We start from the raw sequence: 19811 nt of genomic DNA, 5'->3' as shown, positions 1-19811 counted from the left end.
TACAGTGAGCTTACCATACCCTGGATGTAGAGTCACGGTTGTAAATAAAAGCTAATTTTACTGGACTTTTATTTTTATTTTTTTTTGTTTGATCTGATGACTCTGCTATCTGAATCCAAACAAGTCCATACTCATCACATTGAAATATGAAGACCCATTTAGGTGATGAGTAGCAAATTCAGAAGGAATCTTGGATTTAACAGATGGTAGAGCTGAACATATAGCCGCCATTTGTAGTCAGTGATGAAGTATAAGGATCGGAAAAAAAAAAAAAAAAAACTGTCTGGTGGGAGATTCATTGCTACTTAGCCCATCCACTGAGTCAAGCTGTCCGACTTTGCTATAAATACACTGATTTTAATAGATGTGTCAGTCAGGCAAATGAAAGACATGCTGCGAAACGAAATCACATACCCTCGGTCAGATGACCTTTTTCTCCGGCCACGAAGTCTCCGAAGCCAATGGTGGTGAGGGTGATGACGACAAAGTAGATGGACTCGAGCGTGCTCCAGCCTTCGATATGTTTGAAAATGACAGCTGGCAGGGCCACGAAGATGAGGCACCCGAACAAGATGAAGAGCAGGGTGGAGATGACGCGGATCTTTGTCTGGCTGACTTTCCACTTCTGATAAAAAAAGGATAAGAAAAAGGGAAACCATTGAGAGGTTTCACACCTCAGACAGAGCGACAAGGCGATTGACTGTTTGAACATTTTACCAGAGCAGAAAAGCATTTCCAAAAATGCCACACCCATTGAACTTTTTCGTGTTGTGTCACGTTATTTGAAAATGAATATTTTCTTAATAGGTTGTATTTGCTTCACCGTTATTCATTAGCATAGTTAGCGTCTTTCTAGAAATAAAGTTTTATTTTACTATATCCTAAATCTAACTCTGCACAGTTGTGGTATGCTTTCCCCACTTGATGGAAGAATCCTCCTAATCAGGATGAGAAACAGCACGTGTCCTCATACCTGTAATCTGCTAAAAAAACTATTTGTTATTTATTATTTGCTATTTCAGTTGCCTTCATGGTAGTAGATGTCTGAATAAACTCAGCAGTAAGTCTGATGGGCAAAAACTCAAATTTCATATGAAAGCTGGAGTCTTTCTTTTCTTTCCTTTCACAGCTGCTGCGAGTTGAAACATATTCTGCATGCAACTGATGTCTGGGGTAGCTTTTCCACTTGAGATGACTTCCTTCAGCTGGCTTCACGCTGATAGCATCATGCCCTTTTCCTCCCCCGGTTATGTAAGATCTAAGAACAGTATGTCTACGGGGAGGCGTAAAGAGCATACGGACCTCAGATCAGAGTTTTTGATCCCTTCTTGGTGCCTTGTGCATAAATATGGAATACAGTAAATTTTAAAGATGATGTGCTATGCTAAAATTAGTTGAAAACCAAGCATTACTTTTTTCCCAAGGGAGGCTGATAAAGCTGAGTTGCTGTAAAGCATTTCCCCCCCACAGCAGTGACTGTAGTAATCCATCTGTTTCTATTGTCTGAATGACCCTCCAACCTTCCCTGCTCCAGAGGGAGTGACAGAGCGCGCAATGAATCAGTAACATAATTAACCTGTTGCTGTCAAGTATCTGGGTGTTAATATATATATAATATATATATAGCCACTGCCACTGGTTTTGCTCCAAAACGGAAAGCTTGAATCGTCTTTTTGAATAAGTGCGCATGCAGAAAATGTCTGCAAAATGTTGGGCTTTAATTGGAGAGAGTATAATCTGCCATCAGTCTCCAGTCAAATGACTTTGGAGTAGTGCCTGAGATTAATTGGCTGTGGCCCCAGTTTCTGGTGATAACACCTAATTGAAAGCGTTTATTTTCCCCGCAACAGTAAGCACCGACTCAGGGGTAAAACAGTTGTGACATATCTGCAATCAGAAGGTTGTTCTTATCAGACGTTGCTGCCTTTCACAGCGCCGAGAATAGTGGCATGTCCTGCCCTCCTGCCGTGTTTGTCCACAGGCTTGTAGTAGGGATCCCCCAGCACAGCAAGTCTATCAAAGATCGATTTATCAATCTGTTTGTCTGTCTGTCTGACCGGCTTGTCAGACATCCCATACGCTACCGACCGTCTCGCTCAATCTGGGAAGTTGGCTGCTTCCTGAGATGTGGGTTTGGTTGGGCTTCCTATTTCTTAAATGAAAACACATTTACTGTAAAGCCACTGTAATTTTCGCCGATGAGCTGAGTGGTGAAGTACAAAGCATGGGGAGGGTTATAAAAGAGTCTCACTGGGAAGTGGTTTCCTCTCCACCTGCTGCTCATATGGGTGGTTTAGTTTTCTTGTTGAAGAGTGGGCGAGGACAGCAGGGAATAGCATACACTTGAATAAATCAGGCCTCATCTCGAATACTTTCCCTCTTCTCATCCTCTCAGACAAACTGCATCTAGTTTGGTTTCTACTGCTCTCCTCAATGCTTTGCCTTTGTTATGTTGATTATCCCAAAAGAATAAAATAAAATAAAATCCCCAGCGTTGCTCACCACAATCATCTTCTCGACTTTGGCGATGCCCTTGCCAAAAATAGTTCCCAACTGGTCGCCGACACCGGCCAACAAGAACCCAAACAGGGGAATGCCCAGCAGAGCGTAGAGGATGCAGAAGATCCGTCCTCCTTCTGTGTGGGGAGAGATGTTCCCAAATCCTGGTGAAATGGAGAGACGGGCGGGAAATGAACAAAAGCGATTCCAATTCGAGTCAGAACATGTTATTTTCACAGTTTATTGCCGCCTAATCACTGTGTGCCTCTCACTGCCAGCACTGGCTGCATGAAAGCAAAACAACACAGATCCTCTACTGTGCCATTAATTCATTGGTGCAAGACTTGTTTTCTTGCTGAACAAATTTGATTTGCTCAAATTCAAGACGTTTGCAAATGCATTTGTACATTTTAGAGAACAAAAATACTGCGTAGATTTGAATGTTGTAGCTCCAGAGGCTGGACATGGACAGAAAGAAAGAGCAGTTGATGAACATGCATGTGTTCAATTTGGGTCTTGTATAAGTTGTAAGTCAATTCAGTTGCAAGCTGGGTTACCTAGTGCATGATTTAAACAAAAAAAAATCTAATAATAATAAAAACCTGTATTAGTTACTGTTTTAACTTAATGAAACTTGGCAGACAAGAAAGCTGACCCACAAACTCTGAATGAAGCACGTTAGAAATTCAGACAAATGCCGAAAAATCAGCTTGATGAAATTCCAGTGGTGGAAGATGGAGGTGTGTAAGGGCCTCTGATTCACTCTAATTTATTATTCAGGCCTTCAATTTCAAAGCAAAACGAATGGAATATGAAAAGAGAAAGTGAACCTTCTTGTTAACTTAGCACTTTCATATGAGACAAAAGTACAGATCTGTTCATGGCTTCTCCTCGTCAAACCTGCTTATAAAGTGCAGCTTGACAATAACATGTCCAACAGAAGCTTCAGAGATTTTTATTTTCCTTGTGTAAACTTGACTCCGGGTATCACACAGTGTTAGTTTCATTATTCAACAGCTGCTTAATGAACTAAATTTTACTTTCCTGTATTAATGCGTGTAAGCTACAGGGAGCCTTCTGATGACTCTCTAGTCTGCTGGACCGAAGTGACACCTAATGTGAGAGAAATTGTCAATCATATCATAGTAATTCTATGATTAATTCCAGGGGAGATAAACGGGAGACCAGGCCTGTCGTAATAAGAAATAAATCAAATAATCACATGATAAATTACAGCAAACTCAATTTTCATTTGAATGATTTATCGTTTTTCTCTTTTCTCTCTTTCTTTCTTCCAAAACCTAGATAAAAACAGTCTTGAGTCTGGTGCTTTGGTCTCAACTAGTCCTTTTTCTTTTTAAGGACAATTTTGTTTACAGAGACTTCATAATTTATTTTATTTGTTGTTTCTGTTGTCTTGTTTGTTTATTTTGGATATTTAAAATGTCTTCCAGTTCCGGTGTTAAATGTTCATTAATATTTCAACTTTCTCGATCTTTGAGATTGTGCTCTTGCGTTATTATATCATTACCAATATACCATTTGAAAATGATCTCAAAACAAGACATTATGTTTTATCGCAATAAAGCAAGAACCTGGGATTCACAGACTGGGAAGCAACAGTGAAATTTGGCTTGAGTAGGAGATTCACTATGCAGAGATATTGTAAAGCTCTCCCTGCCAAGTCTAATTTAAAACCAAACAGAATCAAAATACCGTGCAACCCCGGCTCCCATATTCAGTGAACTGAAACCGAGCTGCTAAGAACAAAATGTTTAAACAGAAAAATGACTTCAGAAAAAAAAAAAACCTTAAACTATATAAGTTTATCTCTTTGCATCACAAAAAATTACAGACACAGTCAAATCATCTCCACCTCAATGAATGATAGAATTATAGCCTTTAAAAAAAAAAAAAAAAATCACATTGTTAACCCTTTCTTCTCTTTTTTTTAAAATAAAAAAATGGCAAATTCTGCTCAACAATCAACTTCCTGGTGTTTTTCTAGTTCAGGCACTTGTCTGTCTGAAAAATGTGACATTTTTCCAACACCTTTATCTGCCTTGATCCTTTTCTATGAGAGGAAAACTAGTTCATCTGAGTCCATCAGTGAGTTTCACACCTTACTATAGATGCTCCATTAATAATAAATAAGATTTTCTCAGTAAAAAGGATGAAGTCGACATCCTTCATTCAATCATGTCACCATGTAGTGATTCATATGGAAGAGTTCGACTGTCTGTGGTTAGAGGAAATACTCGTATAATGGGCATGAAAGACCAGCAGCCTTTAGTTTAAAAGTCATAAATTGTCATAAACCCTGATACCCTAATAGCCAAATAAACTATTTTATGAGATTTTTAAAATCATTTAATGAAGGATATGCTGTTTTTGCTTATGGGAACCCCAATAATTTCACACAAAGGGATTCTTAGCTTAATTAGGGCTTATAATGAGAAAACCAAATCATTGCATTACTACAATCCACAAAAGGTTTATTTTGCAATCAAAGGGAGACAAGCATGTAAACCCTGTTCATCCCTGTTGTTACAAACTAGAAATAATAGATTCCTTTTGAGTGTTGGTATTGATCCAGACAGCGTGGAAAGTAAATGGATTGTAAGTCAGATAGATTTAACGACGAGATCCCAGGCGATCAGCTCCAGGAGAAAGGAGGATAATCACAGGAGCAGCAACCAATGCCTCATTCATATTTCATTTTCTAAATTTGCAGTAGGGATGAAAGAGAGAGAGGGGATTTTCATTAGTTCAGGTAATTCACTGGGAATTATCTGCAAAGACAAAAGAGATCCGCAGATTTTAACAGATGTTCAAAAATCTCAAGCTGATCTAAACAAACGAAAACAAAAATTACATCTCCGGGATTTCTCTGACAAAATGACACACTGGCTTCGGAGACAGCCTCTGTGTCTGATTTATTTACATAACAGCACGAAGGCAACGGAACAATCAGGAAAAATTATGGTTGCCCTCAGACAGCGCAGCAATTATGTGCTGTTTACACTAACAGGCTGCAAAGACAAAGCACACAAATCGCCACCTGGGAGGGAGGTTTCTGCAGAAAAATCAAAGCTTTTGCCCTCTGCTACCACCCTTACTTCATTTATGCAATTTGGTCTTATGTGGACATTTCTAAAAAACAAAAAACAAAAAAAACAAAACAGAAAGCCAAACAGAACGGAGCTATTTTCTCTGGATCAGTGAGCTAAAAAAAAAAAAAAAAAAAATGCAGAAATTACTTTGTCTACAAAGTGATTTGCAAAAATGTTTAACACCGCTTGAAATTTGACACAATTGGTCACATTACAGCCACAGACTTTAATGTATCTTATTGGCAGTTTATGTGAAACACCAGCACTTCTCTAAAGGGCACAGCTAATAGTTGTCCAGCCAACAGATTCTTTCATCTGAGCTTCTCCAGATTTTTGGCTGCTTTTCTGATTACAGCTGACCTTTCCTGGCTTGGCATTTTAGGTGGTGTCCTTGTCTTTGTGGCATTGCAGTTGTACATTACTCTTTTTAATTATACACAAAGTACTGAATAGTTCTTTTTTAATTTTACTATATATTTAAAACTTAGGGTATTGTTTTCTAACTAAGCCTGCACATCTTTATCTATGGCTGTCAGGGCAGAAGGGGGCTGACTATATGCATGCTGCTCTTGTCGGATGTTTTTGAAAGAACGTTTTACTTTCTCTTACACATTATACATTACTTTGTGCTAATGCCATAACATAAAACGCAAAATGTGAAATGGGGATTGCCTATTTATGCTTTTGTGAGGCGCTGTGGCCTTTGCAAAGATCCAAATATTCATTTATAGCGATTCAGTGTTTTTATGTGAAAACGTGCATCTTAGTAATGATCTCTGACAGAGCCTACGTTTAATAACCTGCAGGTGCCCACCAAACAGATGTGGTAGAAGCCTGTGAATATGTGTAATCATGTTGTGACTGGTTGGTTTAAAAAAAAAAAAAAAGAAAGAAAAAGAAGAAACATGACTTCTCCATTGCGCAACACACACTGGGAAACTGAAAATGCTTCTGGTGAGAGTCTGGGCTGCATGTGGGTTGTATAGTTTGATACTACAGCGCTCATCGAGAGCACGCTCTGCCTACACGTTACGGCCATTCATGTGAAAATACAAGCGCACTCTTATTTCCAAGCTGATAGCCAAATCAGTTCATTACACTTTACTGCATTTAATTTCCTCATTAGAGACTGAGCTTTGACAGGGCACTGGAGATGTGAAATGGAGCCCAACAACCCACTGAACAGACACAGCGATCTGTCAAGGTCCAATTGGAAAAGCCAGATGAGCTGTCAGAATGTGTGTGTGTGTGCGTGCGTGTGTATGTATGTGCAAGAGTCTGTAAGGAGGTTGCTTGTGTGAACTGTTACTTTTTTTTTCCTGATTAGTAAGCTCTTACAGCTGCAGATGACACAAAGAGGGGACAAATTGTGTAAAAAAAGATGGGAAGCATGGTGGATTTTCAGCCTGTGGCATTCAGATAAAGGGTAATGTGCTCTAATTATAATTTGAGTCCTGCATTTAACTTCTGTTGCTGTGAATGAACAGGATATTAGCTCTGTTGCAAAGAACTGCGATAACATTTTAAACCTTGCAAGGAGCAAAAATTAGTTAGTGGAAATTCTCCTCAGTTGGACAAATGAATGACCAAACTGAGGCTAGATTGAGAGAGAAGTTTGCTTTTCTTGTGGTTCGGTCATTCATCTGTCAGTTATGTTGAATATATTGTTTTCATTGCCTTACTGATGTTAAATAGGCTCCATTCAGTCTGCGGTGGAAGTGAAAGAGCAAATCAAAGTGCAATCTTGTAGAGGAAATGAGTTTTTTGCAACTGCTGCAGGAGTGCAGTCATTGTGCAATCTTGGACAGGAGCTGATGTGACTCTAATTTGTGTGTGCAGGTGCAATTTCATGCCAAAATGGTCCTTCAAATTACACAGTTATTCTGCCATGCTTCTACTCTCTAAAAGGGGAACATATGTTTTTTTTTTTTTTTTTGTCCTTTTTTAATTTTCAGGACTCAGAAAACAACAGGTGCTATTTTCTCTCTAGTTAGAAACCATTCTTCCTACCGATTGTGGTGATAACAGTCCCGGCAAAGAAGAAGGAGGAACTGAGGTCCCACAGGCTCGTCTGATTGGACAAATTTGACGATGGATTCACTCCAGCACGAACTGCCGAAACCAGTTGCTGCAGACGAAAGGAGAGCAGTTGAAACGTTAAGACGGTGGCTCTCGTTGGGAGTTTAACACAATATAAGTTCAGAAACTCAGAAAATGAATGCAAAATTAGTGGTGCACGAAAACTATCCTGGGGAATAAATGACAGCCGAGGTAAACATCCAACGAAGCCAATTAAGAGTAGAGAAAAGATAAGTAGCATCTGTCACCTTTTGAAGATTTTCTTTTTAAGTTGCAGCCTTATTCACAAAGAACCTGTCAAGGCTGTTGGGAGTAAAGCAATAAAAGTTCTCAGTTTTCATGAATTCTTGTTTACATTTTCGTGTTTTCCAAAGCCAAGTTTCACACCCACTTCACCTTTTAAAAAGCCTTTAATCAACATGTGGTCTCCAACGTGAACACTAACATGCAAAGAGCCTCCTCACTCTAAAGTCCATGCTTTGTCTATTGTGTTTGAGTGAAAGACTGAACATTTTAACTCTGTGTGAATTGGTGACTTTCTGCACCTGGGCTGCTAAATGCACGAATGCTAAACAAGGTAAGACAAACTCAGTTTAGCCGTTTTCATTTCTGCCGACAGTTTTGACCCCTCTTGCTCTCTCGCAGTCTAAATAAACCACAGACAAATCCTTAAAAATACAGTGTCCTTTGTATTTCTCTAATATCTAACTCATCTAACTTAGTTTTAAAGCTCAAATTTTCCACAAAACACTGACATTTGAATTAGAAATATTCACGAGTCATTTCTCCTACATCTAAATCATGACTCAAGTCTTCGAGAGGCAAGTTCAAGTTAAGTTTTCTCAATAAATACATACCAATACATGCTTCTGACCAACAGTGCATTACTTTAAGTTAAGAATTTAAATGTATAATATTTACCGTAGATTCTAATTTAATGCAAACATTCAATAGTACTTTTTGAGTCTAGCACTCATCAACAATCTTTTAATGTTTTCAGATTTGAACTTAATATTACACACATAATGATCTGATTTTATTGTATTTGTCAAGCTCAAATCTTTCAGTTTAAGCAAAAATAACAAGAATATAACACAATTCTGTGCTTCTTATTTTAATCTTTAAAAATATATCTTTAACAGTACTGTATAACATAATGACATGCTTAACTATTAATTATTTTAAAAGCTAGATGGACTTGAGCTCACCTTTTGTTATTTACAATAGACCCTGGGTTTGGGTTGAAACGGTACAATACATCACATTTAAGACAAAAGGTTGACTCAGGTCAACCTGTAAAGATCTTATGATCTTTACAGAATCACTGAGACAGAAAAAAATAAATAAAAAGAAAAGCTTTGAGACATCAGGAGAGCTGCAGGCAAACCTTTGGCTCTATTGCTAATAATTGTGGGAGAAGATTTTAAAACATTTATCTCCTGCTATTAGGGATTTTCTTTTAAAACTCAAAGCCTGTAAAATATCAAGTCTCCTGTGATGCCGTTTAATAATTTTGCAACTTTGATCAGGAGGGAGCAGCAGATGGCATAATCTCCATTAACTGAATTTAATATGAATGGACCTCCTGGAATAGAACAGTAATGTTCCATTAATGATGTTCATGCACAATATTTAGGGTCACTAAAATGTCACAGAGCGTGCAGTGTTTATAATTATTCATCATCATTCGTCACTCTGAGCCTTCTTTAATTCACAACAGGAAGCTGCCTCTGCATAAGAAAGTGAAGACGAGAGTATTAAAGTGGAATTAAAAGGACAGCGAATGAAAAACAAACAAACTGCTTTACAGTTCAGACAGTAATAAGTCAGAGGGAAGATAGACAACTAGACCAAAATTACACTGGCAGTGTAAAGTTGCACTTACCAGCCACTTCAAAAGATACGCCTTGCTACTAAAAAGGTCGGACTTCCTTTTGGCTTCAGAAACATCTTGATTTTTTTTTTTTTTTTTGTGGCACAGAGGAAAATGTCTGAAAGATTTCTCTGAGATTTTGTTCCATGTTCACATGATAGCATCTCAAACTTGCAGCAGATTTGTCAGCTTCACATCCTTGATGGAAATCTCTGACACAACTCAAAGGTGCCGTGTTGGACTGGGATCTGCTGAATGAACTCATTGTCAATTGCATTTCAGATGTTTTATGATTTATGTCATTGTGCGTTTTTTTTTTTTTTTTTTTTTTTGCTGGAAGTGTCCCTTAGAAGACATGCACATAAAAGGATTGACACAGTCAGCAACAGCTCTCCGTACTTTAGGGAAGCATCTCACCTTCCCATCTGAATGCTGTTAGACTGAAACTTATCTGACATTTTACAAATGTTACTGAAACTGTAAATTGTTGCCTGAGTTTTCTAAACCCTGACAGGAGTGGAATCCAGTGTGGTTTTCTGCTGCAGTAGCCCATAGGCTTCAAGATTCAACGTGTTTTTTTTGTATTTACAGATGATTCATCCATCCATCCATTTTCTTGACACCCTTAGTGGGGTCAGGAGGGTTGCTGGTGCCCATCTCCAGCTAACGTTTCGGGCGAGAGGCGGGGTACACCCTGGACAGGTCGCCAGTCTGTCGCAGGGCAACACAGAGACAGACAGGACACACAACCATGCACACACTCACACCTAGGGGCAATTTAGACAGACCAATTAACCTGACAGTCATGATTTTGGACTGTGGGAGGAAACCGGAGTACCCGGAGAAAACCCACGCATACACAGGGAGAACATGCAAACTCCATGCAGAAAAACCGGGGCCGGGAATCAAACCCAGAACCTTCTTGCTGCAAGGCAACAGCTCTACCAACCGCACCACTGTGCAGCCTATTTACAGATTATTCTCTATATATTAGAGAAAAGTTGTGCACGAAAATTTCAGCAGTGTAGCGGTGTGGCACCAACAAACATGCCACATTGAAAGTACCTTCAATCCCTTATCTCCCTCATTCTGTTGCTTTCTTTAATTTGTACCAAGTCCTCAAAGTTCCTTTGATTTCTGCTAATTGACTGCCTGATTTGACTTTTGCATTGACCTGCAATTGAACTGGCGTACATGAAGAAGTTGTTGATCAGCGTTTATGGTGCAGTTTATATATTATTCATCAATGAGTGACTTTTCTTCTGTTACCTGTTTTCCCCTTATCTGAGATGGGACCAAGGTAACTTGTTCAAGTGAAAAACCAATATACTCCTCTGCCTAGAGATACTTTATGTGTTTTATGCATATTTTTGCTCCCAATAATGAGTTGTAGCTTCAGGTATCACTTTAAATTTTAAACTCTAAGTTTGATCAATCTGAACAGACCAGAAAGAAACAGAGAGCCATCATGATAAGAGCCGTTTTAGTCTACGAACGCAAAAGAATCAAACATCTATGCTTATTTTGTTATGTCCATGCATCATTCTTCTGATTAAGAGAATAGAAATGTTGTGCTATGAATGTTTTCAGCTGTTCAAACCCTAAAAACAAATGTAAATCAGGTTAAAAGATAAAACTTCCCATCCATTGTTCCTCCAAAGAAATCCTTCAGCGAGGCAAGGCTCAGTCGGTCCCTTTTGTTTTTCACCCAAGTGAGCTTATCGTTTCTTCCCTGCTCTGTCTTTTGCACACAAAGCCGCCCCATAATAAGGCTAAATTACGTGGACATCACGCAGGCTGTCGGCGAGCTAAACCAAACAGTTGAGAGAATCTGAATCGTCAAAGCCTTTTTTTTTTTATATAGCTTACCTTCTTAATTACTCCCTTTGAGAGCACACTTCTCCTTCATCCTCTGCTGACTAGCTTTTGAAAAAAGTTGCGCATCTGTGCAAAGTAAAGAGTGAATAAATGGCACCTGGGTTGAAACCGTGCATCAATAAATCATCAGAGGAAAAGTAGTTGCTCGAAAGGTTGCTTAACTCAGTCACTGACCTGCTCACTAATAGATGACAGGCAGAGCTGACGAATGCTGTAACACACTTGCGAAACAACAAAAGGACAGAGTAATCTCTGGTTGAAAGTGGAAAGCTGTCTTACAATTAGTCTGACAGTATCAAAAGAAAACATGGTTCCAACAGAGAAAAACAAAGTACTGAGTTTGAACAGTAATTAACAGAGGTGGTTTGTCCTAGAATATGTTAGCTGTATTACACGACAATGTTTTCATTTGGCATTTAATAAGCAATCGAAAATCCAAATTTAAAACAACACAATTAGACCTGGTAACCTGAAATCAATTTGGAAAATAATAAAGGCTAGTTCAGACCAAATTTGAAAATTATTATTATTTTTTTTCCATGGGGTAACAGCTGTCTAAAATAGGGAGACTATTAAGAACAGAATTCAGCTCATGAACAAAATGTCCAAATACCTGATCTCAAAGGATATATATGTTTTTGATCAAATGTATGTATTTCACTTTGCTTTGAACTTCAAAAGTGAAAAGTTTTTGGTAATTGAAGGCCAATGTCCAGCTGTGCTTGAGCGACTGTCTAAGAGTTCAAAATAACAGAAAAATAATTCCAGATCTGGAGATCAGAGTTGAAAAGTAGAAAATAACTACACTTTATATATAGAAACATTCTGCCATTTTTAATTTTCTCTTGGTTCTGAGTCATGAGAGTCTTTGAGTTTGATTTGTGTTTGTCTAATGTTTTATTCAACAAGTGGTTTGGTTCTCTGGTTTCTGTATCCTTGTAGCATTCTGATTGTTTATTCTGTTGCTTCATGCGCTTGAATCCCTCTCAGTACAGCTAATCAGTGGTCATATTTGGTATACTATGTGGTTTTCATTATTCCCCGTCAGATTGTTCTTATTGTCAGGACGCCTTCACACATTTGGAGGTGTGCACACCTCCAAATTGCACATAGAGAATTTCAAGCTGTAGTTCAAGTGTAAAGTAGAATTATAACACAATGTAGTAGAAGTCCTGTCCTTGAATTGTAATCATTGACTGATAATTAACAAGATCATCCATCCATCCATCCATTTTCTTTCACCCTTGTCCCTCAGTGGGGTCAGGAGGGTTGCTGGTGCCCATCTCCAGCTAACGTTCCGGGCGAGAGGCGGGGTCACCCTGGACAGGTCACTTTTTCAGTAGTTTCAGGAAACTACTCCAGGTTTGACATCCTCAGTACAATGGGCTCACAACAACTAAATAAAAGAGCATTTAATTTTTTGTGCACGATTCCTTTTCACTCCTCTTGCCAAGATATAAGCATTCACTGTTTCCCAGATTAAAATGAATAGAATGATCCAGCAAAGCATAGCAGTCTGTGACAAAGGCACTGATTGTCTCTCCTTTTGTTTTGTTTTCAGTTCTGAAATACTGAAAGTTTTTCTGTGCTAGAAGTTTTATTTTGCATCTCACCTGCCTGCTCCAGTCTGAATTTAGGTCAAATTCCTGCTCAATCTGACAATTTCATAGATAATTGTATGGCATTGTCAGAATTTCAGCATAGACAATGACCAAAATTCAAATCAGTGGAAGATTTTGCAGCATCCCAACATAGCTCCTTATAGACTTTCATAAAGTTCAGCATAAACGTTGCAGATCTTTTTAAGGTGACTGCAATTAAACAATGTTAATGAGCTGCTTTTCAGTCTCAACGTGAGATTTTTTTTCTTTTTCATATGAAAACAGATGGAAAAAAAATATGGAACCGCTTTTCTTGGGAATCCAGACATTTTAAGAAAAAAAAAAAGCTCAGACAACAGCGAAGAGACAAACAGATATGAAGTGGATGAGACCAGATTGCCTAAACGTGCAAATAGATACATGATGCCAATTACTAACATTCAACTTGTTTTAGGAGAGTTTATTTCATGACAAACCGAAACATGAGTGTGAGCTACAATGTTTATACATTGTAGCTCACACTCATGCATAAATACAATTCTGTTTTATACTGAATGTTGTAGTTTTCAGTAAATTTTAGTTTGTCTCTCCAAGAATGGAAAACTAGTCCTACGTCTTACGTTGACTGTTTACCAGATCATCTGCAGATGCAGCAATGTTCTTTGTATAATGCAGTATTTGTGTCCCTGCAGCACATTGCTGTTGTTCAATGTTCTCCTGGTGGTGGATTCATAAACATTAACCTTTATTCTGTTAATGGAATCCCAACTCTTTGGAAGGGAAAGTCTAACCTTTTCCAGCCTCGTGAAATCTTTGCACGAACTTAGAAATCTCATTTACTCCTGCTCTGATACCTATATCCTCATCCTTTTAAACAATATTTAACTTCCTGCTTCTAAACACACCTGATTGTCACCAGATCAGTTAAAAAAAGTGTTTTAACATCGATAGAAACTGAAACTGCCACTTAGTCGAGCCTAAGAAAAAACTATTTGCTTCGACGACAACAACAAAACTACCAGTTATTGTGAATTTTCTCTTTTTTTTTTTACTAGGATATCTTTGTATCTATTGTTTTCAGTCTAAATTATGTAGAAATCTTGAAAAATGTAAAACACACTTTCAAGGACAAAACTGAATCTTTCGAGAAAAAAATAACCTATAAAATTATGACTTTTCATCAAGTCCTCTTAATTAAAAGCAGGATCATTTAACTAGATTTCCTCTGCGTAGTAAATATTTGTATATTGAGTAATACAGTGTCAGCAGAGTTCAGTGGCATTATTCTCGAGCAATCTTGGTTGAGTGTATTTAAGAATCATCACAGGATTACTGGTAAGGGAAAAAAATCTTCATTATGACAAAGGTTTGAATAATTTTTTTTTTTTTGCACCTGATCTTTACAGCATATAGTGTTACAGTATATCATTTCAGTTAGGGCTTCAAATTGGCTCATGTTTTCATTTTCTTTAGATAAAAGGTAAATAAACTTGGCATTTGAGATGATGTATTCAAACTGAAAGAATCACTGAAGAAAATATCATTTCATGCTTGAACATCTCTTTAAAATAAGAGAGTGGGTTACAGTGGCATCTTCTTGTATCTTGATTTAAGGCAGAAAACAGTAAATTTCCAAGCTTTGGTTGTTGAAAGATATTTTTCATGGATAAAAAAACTAAATGTAATCACACTGGTTCAAGGAACTTGCACTCTATTCTCGATTTCTGCCACCTTGTGGTCTAAACTCACTGGCGACTTTGTTAGGCACACCTGTTCAGTTGATTTGAACACAAACTGCATTTTAATCTACAAATTATATGTTGCAACTCAGTGTCTGTAAAACTTTTTTGAGACAGAAACTGAAAGCAGTTCAGTTCCTACGTTCAAATGCTGCAGTTCTTTATGATAGCAGATTATGAGTTCACCCAGATAGCTGCTAGGTGAAGCAAAACATCTCAGACTAAACTCTAAAAAGATTCAAAAAGTCAAAACATCTGTTTTGTAACTGATTTTAAAACTCTGGACAACAAACATATACAAACGCAGCTGAGAAATTGTTTTGTCACATTGCCATTGTACGTCTATGCATCTTGACAGGGCATAGCTACCAAAATGCTCACTATAAGTTAGCTCATGTGACATTTCGCTATCAAGGAGCCTGTGCAGTGTTTTCCCTAACCAAGGTGGACACCCGCCAACAGGACTGCACTTCAAACTTCATGTTTTTAATCCAGAAGGTGTTTTTTTTTTTATTATTATTATTTTGACTATTCATCCAGCATTCAGATTGGTGAGTTAAGGCATGTGAAGAAACATGCATATCATATAGAATGCGACGACTGTGATGATGATAGAAATACTTTATTTTTTTGTCCTACGACATTCTGATTGTATCTGCATATGAATTTGTAAGTCTTCATGAACCAATTGCGGCACTTGATCACAATGCAAATCGTGCGCTCAAGTGCTTTTTACCGATTCTGTCATTGACTAAAATTTATATCAATTGTAAAAAATATTAACAGCAGAATCTGATCGATTAGATTCACATTCATCATGCCCAACCACTATTTAAATTACCACAACAAACTGCAGGAAACATTTATCACGTTACTCCACAAAGTATTTAAAATAAGCAAAATTCTGTAAGCAGAAAACAAACCGCATTCAAATGCAAACAGTGAGAAACAACCAAACAACCTTCTTTGAGGTTTATTTTAGCATACAAGGTAATTCATTCCACGACCGACCTCCAGCTGTGGTAATTGTTGTTTTTGTGGCAAAGCAAAATATATACTGCATGTGCTCTGATATTACTTCGTATAGGCGGTGTTTCAATAAATCATTCACCTTTTTTACAACAGTTGGCTATGGAAAACACAAAACACGGGAATGAACCTGTAAAACTCATTTTGTCAGCAGAAAAGAAGATATTACACCTGCCTTCACAAGATCCTCCAGCTCCGTTGAATTGATGCAGCTGTGCATGGCCAAGAACTTGAGTTTCTCCTCCAGAATGGCCGATTTCAGCTGGCTTTCGTAAGGCCGCTCCAGAGCTTGGAACACCGTCGCCCCGATGATGAGGTACAGGACCACCAGGAAGAAAATGGCCGACACAGTTTTCCACCTCATGACTGTGGTCCGGGTGTCGCACTCATCCTCGGGAGTGTTCAGCACCACTGGTTTTGCGGAGAACGACAGGCGAGGCTTGGAGTTGTGGACGGCAGCCTTTGGGTCAAGGAGGTCAGGTGCGGCCACTGGAAGGATGGGGATGATCGTTATCTGAGGTGTTCCACACTAAAAGAGCTAAACAATTGTACATGTTTCTGTTAAAAAGAGCTTAGCTAACACATTATGTGGTGTTTTTTTTCTCTGTTACTTAAAACATTTGACTTTGTACCAGAAGCTAATTAAATCATTTTGTTGGTTTATTGCCACTGCAGGCCAATTGTTTGAAATTTTAATATTAAAACTTCACCAGTAAGAAGATAACTGATTGTTTCGCTGTTTTTATTTCATTGTACTTGTTTGATTTACTCTCTCTTACTATTTTTATTCCTTCATTCCTTCAATAGATTTCGACAGAGAGCTAATGCTTCAAGTAACTCCTGTTTTCTCTTAGTCAAGGACTTTACACCTCTTTAACAATATTTTCATTGTTTTTCTCCAACTTTCTCAGGGCAACAGAAAAAAAAAAGTCTTTTTATGGAGAAGTTTATGTGCAGCACAGCCAGCTAGTACAGCGATGCAAAAAACACGAGGCTCTGTAGACAGGTTGTATAAAATAGTAACTATGCTGCGTTTTTCACTATAATTTCTTTCACCTTCTACCCACAAACATTTTTACCATGTTTCTTTAGAGGAATTTTTTTTTTTCTGTTAAGAAAGTATTTTTTTTTTTATGTGAAGAATAAAACTTCTGCTGTTTTTTAATGAAAAACATGGAGATTTAATAGAGGATAATGAAGAGAATATTTTTTTCAATGTAATTTTTGTTCATTTTTAAGAATGCACATGGAGTGTGAGAAGCTGCTCGGCATCTACAAGCTTTTTCTTTAACCAACAAGAACTGCATTAACTCTCAGCCTTGCACAGCCATACACTAATTATTTTATTATTAACTCAAGCTCCACATGTCTGAATGTCTTACTAATAAATACATAATTAAAGCTTTCACCAGTGCACCCAGGTGAAGTCATCGGTCCCCATTAGTTGTCGATTATTATTCAAGCTTCTGTCTCAATAACCCAACTATTGGTTTTGAAATATTTTACAAATAAAAATCTCTAAATTTGGTTTGGTTGAAGCTTGGATGAAGTTTGTTTTTGAACATCAGTCTTTGAAAGAGGACTGAACTTTGACTGTGCTTCTCTAACACAGTTGAGCCTTTCCCACTCCAGCCCCTTCTCCTACCAGACTCTACAATGTACTCTTCCAGGTTTGCCCTGTGTTTAGCTCCTTTCCAATTCTTCCTGATCAGCATCCCTGTATTTGGGATTCTACTGTGCTAAACAGTTCCAGGTCTCATTTGGCAAACTGGGGTTGCTGTTTGGTCATTTTAAACCAGATCCAACAAAACTCCTGCATGGAGTTCCCCAAGGCTCCATATAGGAGAACGTTTATTGAGCATCGACCTGGTTCCTTTGGCTCAGATCTTTGGAGTAGTACAACATTGTTTAACATATCTATCCTCCTGACAAACAATATTATATTTCTATCCCCACTTGATCATAGTTCACTACAGTTACTGTGTCCAAAACATAATCTCCAGCTCAATGCAGAAGAGTTGGCAAGTGGCAATTACTTCCTTGACTTATCCAGTGTGTGTGCTGTGTGTTTTTGCATTCTTTCACCAGAGCCTGGTGCAGTACTGTCGTTGGTTTTCAGGCAATTCTTGTAAGTTTTCAGCGGGCAGACTTTGTGAAACGTGAGATTTCTACAGATAGCCGACTGTAACTCTTTACTGAGCTATTTATGAGGCGTCCATTTTTATGGTTGTACCGTTAGAATTACTGGATCTGCACCTCTTGTTCAGCTCCCAGTGAACTGTAGCAATAAGCAGCCTCACATCTACATGCTTTTGTTTTCTTGTCTAAAAATCAAACACACAGACTCTAATCTTTGTGGAATAAACTCACACTGTCTGACATTAGGCTATTATATTTTAATGCTCCATATACAGCACTTTCTCTGCATGGCTACACTCTTTTTTTTTTTAGTATTTTTGTGCTTGGAGCATGAGCTACAGCAGAAAAATAAAATTTAAATCATTAAATATTTAACGATATTTGTCACAATGATGTTTCTCAAACGTTTGCTACCCTTAGGTGATTACATAACACCCCCAAGAGGTCGTGCTGGCCATTTTTTAAAGGAAACTGCTTCTACAGAGTAGTACTCACTTCATATCCCTTAAGCTTAAGCATCCTTATTTTATAAGTTATATACCTAAAGTAAGCACTGTCGTCACGATTCAGATGGTTTAAAAAAAACAACAACATAGTTTTTATGGAACAATGTTTGACAATAAATCTGCTCAGAAAACAGAAATAAAAGACACAAAAACGACATCAATTATCTGTTAACATTCATAATAATTCATGCAGACAATTTATAATCACCTTGATGTCAACGTAGGCTACTTACTTCTCTACCATCTCGTCTCTGTCGGTTTCCTAGAAGGCGTTATTTTTCCAGGAAAGCGCAGCACCGCTCTCTGTCTAAAGTCTGCCTTTGCCTCCCGTGTCCGCTGTCCACATGGCTTCGGAGTGCTGACCTGCTCCCTGCTTCACAATCTCCGGAGAAAATACATCCAGCGCATCACGTCTGTCGGCGCAAACGCGAGTTAAGACTGAGCGTAAAGGGAACTGGGAGCGGGGAGAGGCTAACTATCCACGGTGCACGTCCAGGTGTTTGGAGGAAGCGCGGCTTGTTGTCGGAGTGAGAGGAAACACTTTTAAGAGTAAGACAACGACGGATGCGCTGCAGTGCGCTGGGAAAGAGAGGGAGAGAGAGAGAGAGAGAGAGAGAGAGAGAGAGAGAGAGAGAGAGAGAGAGAGAGAGAGAGAGAGGCGCTGTAACATTCTATGGAAAATTTCTAAAGCTCACCATTCAGAGCGCAACGAATGATCATGATTATTATCATGAAAGTTTGCAAAAATATTCATACCCCTTAAGCCTTTTCACATTTTGTCTCACTGAAAACTTCACTCTCGGCTGTTGTGATTTTAAGCAAAAATAAATAATGAAAAAACATAACTGTGAAGTAGAAGGAAATTATACATGGCTTCATGTTAATTGTACACTGAAGGAAAACAGAGCGGCTGCTTCTTAAAGAGACAGAGGTCATAGATGTCATGACTTACATGGTGACTTTATAGCACCATGATAGTTCCAGCTGTTCAACATACTTATATATGCCTGAAAATACCTAATACCACCCCTTTAAACACACCCACAGCATCGTGTTGTGGGCAAAGTTCATGATTCAACACTGAGGAACAGACTGGGGTCTGTCTCTAATATGCCCAAAACCAATGTGACATTTCTTAAGAGTCTTCAAGATTTTCTTCTGTGGACTAATCTAACACATCTGAAACCTTTCAGAAGGTGCATCTGGAGTAAAACTAAAATAGCGAACATCACACTGCACACTGACAACGGCCACAATACAGACTGCAGAATGAAACAGCTGGCAATTTGGAATCATCATTTTACTCAAAAGCACCTTGTAAAGAGGTCTGACATTTTCCTCCTGAGGTCTGCCCG

General features: G+C 38.3%; 1 protein-coding gene across 3 annotated transcripts in view; it reads right to left on the bottom strand.

Annotated features, from left to right (window-relative positions):
* The window catches only part of kcnk2b (potassium channel, subfamily K, member 2b), a 33602-nt gene extending 14514 nt beyond the window's left edge, over nt 1–19088 (bottom strand). Inside the window, exons 1-5 of one of the 3 annotated variants that reach the window (XM_081602316.1) lie at nt 18690–19088; nt 15987–16300; nt 7623–7740; nt 2503–2663; nt 430–625 (exon numbers count right to left, since the gene is read on the bottom strand). In XM_081602316.1, coding sequence (XP_081458442.1) covers nt 430–625; nt 2503–2663; nt 7623–7740; nt 15987–16300; nt 18690 — 790 coding nt within the window. In that variant the 5' untranslated portion in view covers nt 18691–19088. Of the gene's footprint in view, nt 1–414; nt 626–2502; nt 2664–7622; nt 7741–15986; nt 16301–18664 lie in introns of all 3 variants that reach the window. The other 2 variants (XM_081602317.1, XM_081602315.1) reach the window with 2 other exon arrangements.
* Between the last annotated feature and the right edge of the window lie 723 nt (nt 19089–19811).

Source organism: Poecilia reticulata, chromosome 21 (assembly GCF_904066995.2).
Source record: "Poecilia reticulata chromosome 21, P_reticulata-male-v2, whole genome shotgun sequence".
Taxonomy (NCBI): Eukaryota; Metazoa; Chordata; class Actinopteri; order Cyprinodontiformes; family Poeciliidae; genus Poecilia; species Poecilia reticulata.
This window is presented reverse-complemented; position numbering and strand designations above follow the sequence as displayed.